Source organism: Taudactylus pleione, unplaced genomic scaffold (genome assembly GCF_031769625.1).
Source record: "Taudactylus pleione unplaced genomic scaffold, aTauple2 ptg000522l, whole genome shotgun sequence".
Lineage (NCBI taxonomy): Eukaryota > Metazoa > Chordata > Amphibia > Anura > Myobatrachidae > Taudactylus > Taudactylus pleione.
Window position 1 is genome coordinate 694639 of NW_028284924.1, and position 9604 is coordinate 704242.

General features: G+C 47.6%; 1 protein-coding gene across 3 annotated transcripts; it reads right to left on the reverse strand.

The window, feature by feature from the left end:
* Positions 1 to 200: 200 nt before the first annotated feature.
* On the reverse strand, positions 201 to 9559 carry MEA1 (male-enhanced antigen 1). 3 transcript variants are annotated; one of them, XM_088450708.1, is made up of 4 exons: positions 9437 to 9559; positions 4689 to 4878; positions 3817 to 3907; positions 201 to 469 (listed from the first exon to the last, which is right to left on the reverse strand). In XM_088450708.1, exons 2-4 carry the CDS (start codon positions 4875 to 4877, stop codon positions 312 to 314), a joined length of 438 nt encoding a protein of 145 aa, XP_088306834.1. In that variant the 5' UTR covers position 4878; positions 9437 to 9559; the 3' UTR covers positions 201 to 311. The 3 variants fall into 3 exon arrangements, with proteins under 3 accessions (XP_088306834.1, XP_088306835.1, XP_088306833.1); XM_088450709.1 differs by lacking the exon at positions 9437 to 9559 and adding an exon at positions 9313 to 9336; XM_088450707.1 differs by lacking the exon at positions 9437 to 9559 and adding an exon at positions 9168 to 9248.
* Between the last annotated feature and the right edge of the window lie 45 nt (positions 9560 to 9604).

Below are 9604 nucleotides of genomic sequence, written 5' to 3' on the forward strand. Positions count from 1 at the left end.
CACACCCACACTCCAATTTATGCACAAAATGGTGGCCCAGTGTCCATATATACAATGAATCAGCCACGGGACAATTTTATCCTCATAATGGCCACTTTTCATGTTACCATCTACCAAGATACTGTACTTTCCAGCTGCGAAGAGTTGAGGGGGTCCAATCCCTGCTCCTGCCTCACAGGATTAATAAATACCCTCACAGGTCACAGGGGATTAGATCTTTATCCAGATCTGCACGATATTTACAGACACATTAAACTGTACATACACAAAACATGTATAAAGTCCAGACATTCAGCTGTTATCCCACATTCTCATTTCTTGTGCGATGGGGGCCCTGAAGTGCGGGATTGAATGGTCTGGTGAACAAGGTGCTCCCAATCTGCGTCTGAAATCTGCTGCGCCCAGAGAGGAACGGACAGAGACGGTAACTTCACTCCGGCCATAGCGCGTTTCACTAATTCCACATGATCTGCAGAGATACAAAGTGAACATAAATAAACTAAACAAGTCTATTAACAGTTATAATATCTGACTAGAAGGTGATATCCATAAGAACAGACTACAGGTGTGATAGGCTGCCCCCACACTTATATCCCAGGGAGTGACATTATTACATAGGGTGAATTATATATTCATCCTCCCCACACACAGAGAGAGACGTGTAATATGCATATTATCTGCCAACAGGCCAACAGTGAAATGCGTTGTCCTTAATTCTAGGCCCCATGCAGCCTACGTAAAAATCTCCCAACACTTTGATCACCAGACTCCTCATCCCACACAGTTACAGAATAGCTCAATAACCACCGAGCAAGGCCTATAAGAGATGTTTGTCTCTGGCGTTCCTGAGCGATCAGGAGAGTGCTTTATGCTGCCGACAGTCACAATGGAGTCTCATCAAATGACAACAGGATAGAAATAGCTCTGCTACGTTAATCAACCCCTACATATAAGTCAACTGCTTTTAAGGGGTACTCCAACTTTAATACAATGGTATTGTCCATGCTCTCATGTACCCTTTCCAAACCCATAACGATATATTTCACCACAGCATTCCAGGCAATATTTATGCAGCCCATGGATACCGCACAAGTATTGTATTTATATGAATGGAAAGAGCAGAGCTGGGCTGTATCCAAGGGCATAAGTAAGACCTTGATGAAAAACACAGAAAGAAGCCTGAAATTGAGGACTAGTCACAAAATGGCTGAAAAAGGCTCAATAAATGTGTGTGTTACATTTGGTTTTGCTTAGGTGTGTTTTTGCTATGTCACTGACATGCAGGACGTAAGCTTGTCTGTAACCTACCACAAGTGTGTAAGACTAACCTGCGTGTTTTAGCTGAACAATGTGTGTAACGTGTATCTTATCTTACTAAGCACAAGGTTTCTGCCACGAACATGTAAAGTTATCAGTCTTGGGTCACTTGCAGCTGTATCTGAGCTGCACAGACATGTCAGATAAGGAAACCTTTGGCATTCGGCTCTTCTTACCTTATCACGAGTTATTTAGTAAAAGTTGCAGAAGGGCACATAGATACCAAGTTCCTCCCCTAACTAATAAAGAATTGACAGTGGCTGCTGTCCAATCAGTGCTCTCCAAACAAGGGGTGACAGTAATGTTGTAATGTAATATTCTGTTGTAGCAAGAGAGTGGACTATTATAAGTCAGCATGGGAGGTGGGGGTGGAGGCCCCCGGACACTGGATCTCAACATTTTGCTAGCAGATATTATAGGGGAGAGTAGGGACTCGTCTTCTGTGTGCAGCACAAAACCACAAAGTGCGAGTCCTACTAGATCTGCCACTGAAGGGTTGAGAACGCCCACCAATCACAGCTCTCCGTGGACAGTGCTTGTTTTGTAGTGCTGCAGCGGGAGATATAGGGGGTCATTCAGACCCACTCGCGAGCGGCAGTACGCTCGCAAGTGGGTCGATGTTCCCCACTGAGCATGCAGCCATCGCTCGGGGTCTCGCACCAAAGGGGGCGTGCTGTCGATGTTGATTGACAGCACGCCCCCTTTGGTGGGCGTGACGGGGGAGTGCCTGCCAGACGGAGGCGTTCCCATGGGAACGCCTACCATCTGAAGCCGGCCCCACTGACATCACTAGTGATGTCAGTGGGAGTGATTTTGGCTCTGATAGAGCCAAAATCACTCCAGGGCTTGTGGCTGGGAAACCCGACCGCAGGGTTTCCCTCGCAAGTCCGATGGTCGCGATGGTCAAGACCATCGCGACCATCTTCTTGGACGCTCGTATATGCTGTGGGTGGTGACCCACAGCTATACGAGCGTCCAGGAGGACGCTCCATTTTAATGGAGGAGGGCCCTGATTCAGAGCGAGCGCTCTGGTCAGAGCGTCCGGCTCTGAATCAGGCCCATAATGTGCACTGTGACGCCAAGAATAAGGCGAGGATCTATCAGGGATTCAGTCTCCCTACCACTGGTTCATTAAGGGGGAAGTCTGATCTCTCATAGGAAGGTGCCCCTGGTTCAGTTGTACAGTAATAATGAACAATAAAATGGTTAGGAGGAGGGGGACCCACACCTCATTCGCTGGGTCCAAAATAAATAAATCACCTGCATGATAAAGAGAAAAACCCTCTATTCCTAATCATTTCAAGGGACATCTATATAGCTACTAAATACACATCTATTTCTCAGACATTTGCGCAATTTCATTCTGCAAAGAAATTAAACATGTTCCTCTATTGCGCAACCTCCTGGAAACTATGGAATATACTGGACTAAGATGTAGAAAGGTATTTGATACCTCATTTCATGCATTAGAACGTTTCACAGAGAACAGTGCATGTTTTCCAGGACTCCTCACAGAATCACATCTGAGACCTGGAAAACATGCACCTTGTACTTTCCTACATAATACGCCTTTCACGCTGCTATTTTTTGTGCCTCTGATCTTGGGGTAAATTTACTAAGCAGCAGTTTTTGCAAGGCAAAACTTTTCGGCGTATGTAACCACATAATGTAAAATGATCACAGGAAGCCAGGAATAAGGTAGGCGGTGCCACACAACGCGGGTACATTTCCTATCGGCAGACTTGCAGCTATTCTAATAATTACTTTCAACAATTTGCTGAACTTATTTAGTGTTTAAATGAAAAAACATAATTTTGCAATATATGCCACTTTCTGGGAACGACAATCCCAGTATTGTTATAAAGACCCTACATGAAAGACAAGGTATGACAGCGAGTGTGATATAAATGCCATAGGGTTATGAGGCTGTGTACATTACACACTGCAGTAACCGCGGTATGAAGTGTAAAGGGCACGATTCAGAGATTGACACTAATGCCACCGCCATCACCAATTTGTACGCAGCGGCTCTGTGAAAATATGCAAATGTCTCAGCCGCCGTATGGAGACGCCCACTGGCTACTTTGCTACTCCAAGAGACGACGTACAAAAACGCAGCTCGGCCGCAGATCAGTCATCGGAATTCTGAGTAACTCTATGGTCGTGCAGAATGCCCGCCGGAACCGAGACGGTGCAGCCATTTACACTGCATACGGTATCACAGTCACAGGCAGAGACACGCCCTGAAAACTGTTGCGACACGCCTGCGGTTGAGTCGCCACCGCCCCTTTGACGCCCACAAACTCCGCCCTTCCTGTCAATACTTTGCGAATAAATTCTCACACTAAAAACCTGCATTTTAGTAAATATACCCCGAAGACTGGTAAAGCCCATCAATAAGCCTCTTAGTATAGAAAGAGTTTTCTCCCTTAGTCAGTGAGGTGTAAAGTGGCCACTTCCACCTGTGAAACATTTATACATCACATGAATAGCTCATACCTGCGTCCATTGGAATAGAGCTTTGTGCGGCTTCCCCATCATCCTCATCCTCACTGTCTGCGGGGGGAGCAGGAAGGTGGAGACGCATGGCCTGAAATGGAAAACAGTCACCTGTTAATCTGCACTGGGAGAAGAGGCTGTTCCAGAAGTCTTAGTGTTACAGGGATAGGAAGGGCGTAACAAGCAGGGCTGCTCCTCCCATGAGGCACAGACATTATCTGGCTGGGGGAAAAGGTTTAGGAGGGTGCAGCTGCATTGCCTGGCTAATGAGTGGGGTCTGTCGTGGTTGAGCTGCATTTCCTGGCTGATGGGAGGGGTATAGCAGTGCAAAGGTGCATTTTGTGACAGATGGGAAGGGTCTACAAACAGCTCTATTGCATTTCCTGGCCAGTGAGAGGAGTCTAGCAGAGCTCTGCTGCAATTTCTGGCTGCTGGGAGGGGCCTAGCAGTGCTCTGCTGCATTTCCTTGCTGGTGGGAGGGGCCTAGCAGAGCTCCGCCGCATTTCCTGGCTGGCGGGAGGGGCCTAGCAGTGCTCTGCCGCATTTCCTGGCTGGCGGGAGGGGCCTAGCAGAGCTCTACAGCATTTCCTGGCTGGTGGGAGGGGCCTAGCAGAGCTCTGCAGCATTTCCTGGCTGGTGGGAGGGGCCTAGCAGAGCTCTGCAGCATTTCCTGGCTGGCGGGAGGGGCCTAGCAGAGCTCCGCTGCATTTCCTGGCTGGCAGGAGGGGCCTAGCAAAGCTCTACAGCATTTCCTGGCTGGTGGGAGGGGCCTAGCAAAGTTCCACCACATTTCCTGGCTGGTGGGAGGGGCCTAGCAGAGCTCTGCTGCATTTCCTGGCTGGCGGGAAGGGCCTAGCAGAATGCTCTCATACCTGTAATCTCTCCTGTAAATCACTCTCTGTCTGAGCTCCATCCTCTGGGTCCTGGTTAAGTGGTTGATACTGGTATCCACCCTGTGCGTCTTCTTCCTCCTCTTCTTCCCCACCACTCCAGTCTACATGAAGATCCTGGGGGTCGCCTAGATCCTCGCTTTGGTTTGGGAAGATTCTCTCAGGACCCATTCTGTGCAGGGAATAGAATTCATGTTACCCAAATGTTAAATTACAAACATCTGAGATAGAAAGAGCAGAATAAGGATAAAGGATCGGTTCCAAGAAACACAGGGCCTGATTCAAACCCTCTCACAAGCGGGTTGATGGCCGGGCACTGCGCAAGCTAGCCCTGGAGCGAGTGAGAAATTCACTCGCTCCGGGGCTCGCTACAAACGGGGCGGCTGTCGATGTTGCGGGTCAGGGGGGGTGGCTTGGCAAACGAAGGCATTCCCGAAGGAACGCCTGCCGTTTGGGGGCGGCCCAACTGACATCACGAGTGATGTCAGTAGTGAGCTTCCGGCTCTATTAGAGACGGAAGCTCACTGGGGCTTGCGGCAGACAAGACCCTACCACAAGGGTCTCGTCACAAGCCCCGATGGTCGGGACCATCACCTGGCCGCTCACTAGAGCTGTGGGTGGTCACCCACAGCTTAGCGAGCGTCCAAAAAAAAACAAAAAAAAACCACCACCCTTCAGACCTGCGAGCGGGTCTGAATCAGGGACACAGCACCTAAACCATGCATAGAAGTCCAGTGTGCGAATATCCCTGCCTGAGTCTTACAATTGAATGTACTTCATAGCTTTAAACCAACTTATAATCATTCACTTATAATCTTTACCCCAGCAAGTAAAAGCAAGCAGCTTCTATACAATGGGGGTTGGGGAAGGGAGAGCAGGAGCAGCTAACAGTACTGAAACGCTCCTAAAGCCGCGTACACACTTGCCGATATTATGAACGATAACGATATTGTTATCGTTCACAATATCGGCAAGGGTGTATGCAAGATATCATTAACGCCATCTTTCAGCGCCTGAACATGCAGGCCAACCTTTGTGCAGATTGTCCATGTTCAGGGATGCCGTCGGATGACGTCACAGAACAATATCGTTCAGTGTATAGGCTCAATGTCATTAACGTCATTGAGCCCGGCAAACACTTTACAATATCACTCATGGAGCGAACAGTTAAGTGTGTTTGCGCCTTAAATGTGTTCTAATGCAGTGGTTCCAAACTTTTTCGAATCACGGCGCCCTAGAGTATCAGTATTGTTTCCACGGCATCTCGGGGCCAAAAGTTTCTTATTATGAAATTCAGCAAAAATTCCGTGAAGTAAATTGTGCTTCTATGTCACCCTTAGGGTCAGTTATGTGCTGGCTGACAGGGATGTGCTGCTTTTTGTCCCCATATTTTTTGATTGGCAGCCATTAGCAATGGTTTAGCCTATCACACTGACTAAAAATCATTTTATTTGGTACTGAACCACCAACCCAAGGCAGCCCTCTACAGGGTGCCACGGCAGCCAATTTGGGAACCACTGTTCTAATGTATATTTATTAATATTTGTCGTCAGTGCTCCTTCAATACAACGCCTTTTGTACCAATTCAAATCTGTTTGGTTACTCCTTGTGTGTCATTCATTCATTAATACATGTTGGATGTTAAACATATTACACTATTAATGCTAATATCCCCTCATTCAGTAAAGTACATTACTATAAATAGGCAGAAAGTGTTTATCTTTATACAACATCTGTACGATGGCTAGACACCCAGAGCATGTTGTTCTATTGCGATATCTCTCTTTCACAAGCAGCAATGTGATGTCCTGAAATAGATCAGGGGGCAGGCGCTCACAGTGCTATTTTTGGGTGTTAAAAGACCAGTGGGGGAGACGACAGAGTCCGGCTGGGAGGTAAGATCATTTCTCTGTATAGCCATAGGAGTGTGTCCCCCCTTGCAGCCTCTGCTAGCAGTGTCCTAGTGACAAGTGTATACCTAACAATGTCACTCACCACGTGACCTGTCCATGGGCTAGCATAAAAGTAGGGAGCACATTTCACCTGTGTCTACAACCCATTTTCATTAAGCTTGCCTTCATTACTATGCCCTGAGCATAATGTAAAGATGGGTCCTCACCCATCTAGTCTCCTTGCGCGATAAACAGCCCTTCTAGTCGCGCCATGCCGTGGCTCGGTATAGCCGAGCGTCTTTTTGTGCGACTTTTTACCTTCAAATGCATCTTATTCATACAGCGATGCACAAAAGCAGCTTCTGCTGATTAAAATGATATGCAGCATGCCTATATGCTGTGAGCGAGTGCGGCTGTAACACTGTAACGTAGCATTTTGCAGTCACACACAGAACATAGGCATAATGCATATCATTTTAATCAGCAGAATCTGCTTGTGCTAAATATTCACACTACTGTGCAAATAAGACGCACAGATCTCCCATGTTATGTGTAGCGCACGGAGGATAGAGAGATTATACAATATGTATACATATCCCTAAACTTCATCCAGGCTGTGATGTCACCCTCTAAGATCCTTACCTCCATCCAGGCTGTGCTGTATATGATATTATACAATATGTATACATATCCCTAAACTTCATCCAGGCTGTGATGTCACCCCCTAAGATCCTTACCTCCATCCAGGCTGTGCTGTATATGATATTATACAATATGTATACATATCCCTAAACTTCATCCAGGCTGTGATGTCACCCCCCTAAGATCCTTACCTCCATCCAGGCTGTGATGTCACCCCCTAACATCCTTACTTCCAACCAGGCAGTGATGTCACCCCCTAACATCCTTACCTCCATCCAGGCTGTGATGTCAGGTCCATAATTTATGCAGGCAATAGTGTCATACCAACAATCCTCCCTTCCATCCAGGCAGTGATTGCATCACCTGCAATATTTAATCTAGTCTATGGTATCATCCTATAACATCCCCCCCCCAATGTAGTCAGGCTGTGATGTCATCACCTGGGATCCTTCTTTTAATTCAGGCAATGGTACAGATGTGTCCCCATATATCTAGCCTCAATATGCCACGCAGTGCGACTAGAGTGCTACCACCATTTCCTGTGCTACTCTGCTAGCGGTTTGATTGTTTTTTTTGCTGAAAATGCATCTAAGTCGCAATACGATGCAACTAGGACGCACCAGGAGATTGTTGTGATTAATCTGACATGCGACGCTTGTATATCTGTGTGCGACTGAGTCTGTAGATGTAGCACAATGGAACTTGGAATGAAAAAGCTGTGGCCACTACAGGTTCAGAAACTCACTCACACAGACATACTAGTTTTGTATATCAAATTAATCAGCACATTCTGCTGGTGCTTCCTAGTCACATCACATTGCCAATTAGACGCATTTTCAGCAAAAAAACAAAACTCCCAGCACTCGCAGTGTCTCACAGGACCTATCATGCCGACAGGGGCTTTTTAGCATGACTGCAGCAAAGATGTATAAAGACACACATGTATCATCCCATAAAATCCTGCCCATTATCCAGGGGGTGACAACATTCCCATATTTCCACAGACTATGAAAAACTTCTGGCTTTTGATGATCTGCTCTTCCTTGGTGGAAGAGATGCGAATGTCCAACACAAAAGAAGACGGCTTCCATTTTCTGTAAGGAATGTGTGACGTAGTGTTCATTCTAGCACCCTGAGCCTGTAAAAACCCGTGCAGTTCCTCTATCCGCCTGGGGTGTCACTCACTGGTCTGGTGCGTCTAGCACACAAACTGCTGTATTTCAACAGTTTGTTGCATCCGCTGAGTGTGCGCGGGCTGTGACAGGTACAGGGTGCTAGAATGAAGACTGTGAGACGTCTGGGGTCCCCTTCCAACTGGAATTCCCATCTAGGGACGCAAACAAAGAGTGCAAGTGCGTCTCTGCACCATGTTAAAAGATCTAAGCCCACATAAGATCTTCTGGACTTTAAAGACCACCAGTCCCCAAAATGGTCATTCCAGTGCATAGCTCACTGCCCGAAAAGCGCGGCGAGCAAAGCAAACCTGCGAGAGGACAAGTTTCTTCTTTTGGTAGCCTTTATGGGCATGGTACCGCACGTCCTCCCTCACTCAAATACTGAAGGGGATCTATACACTACCCTATTGGTAGCCCAGGTTAAGAACCGCTACCATACATAAATGATAGCTAGTAGCTGATTGGTTGCTTTGGGCAACTTCCCCACTTGTCCTCTTTGGGAGGTTTGATCTCCCCCTAGCCCCTAACTATTGGGTTCCTGCGAGAGATCTCAACTGATCGGTTGGTTTTGGGAACCCTTGGACAGCGCGCAGCTCTGCATCGTATCCGGCGTCTGGTGATCCAGACTCTTCTACGGGAGGCAATACACTCGCTGGCAGCACCCAGATCTGCGCCACCACCTCGTAACTACTAACGTGGACACCACCACCATGCGCAGTTCTCCTAGTAGTGTCATCTCCAGCACCACTCACCCTGCCATGGAGCCTGTATTAATCCCAGGACACCACAGAGTAGCTTACTGCAGGCACCATACAGTGAGACTATAGAGTATATACACTGAGATCAGGTTCCGTCTCTGGGATCCTCCTGTTCTGTGACAGGAGGATTCCCCCTCACCCTAAGCCTCGTCCCTGCGGGTCCTCTGGTCTCCTCTCACAGCAGGCACAGGCCTGTAACCCTCCTCATCCTCAACTGCCGAGCCCACCCTATAACCTCTGCACCCTCCGCTGTCTGCACTCACCTGCTGGGACCGGTACTCTCGCTGTTACTGCAGTACTGTTACCGCAGTAGTATCTAAACCTGGAATTTCCGGAAGCTGAGTTCTACAAAAAAATAAAAAAAATATAGCAACTTCCGGCGTCCGCAGATAATGACTTCCGGGTGTCGTTGCTTCTGTCTCCAGTTTAGG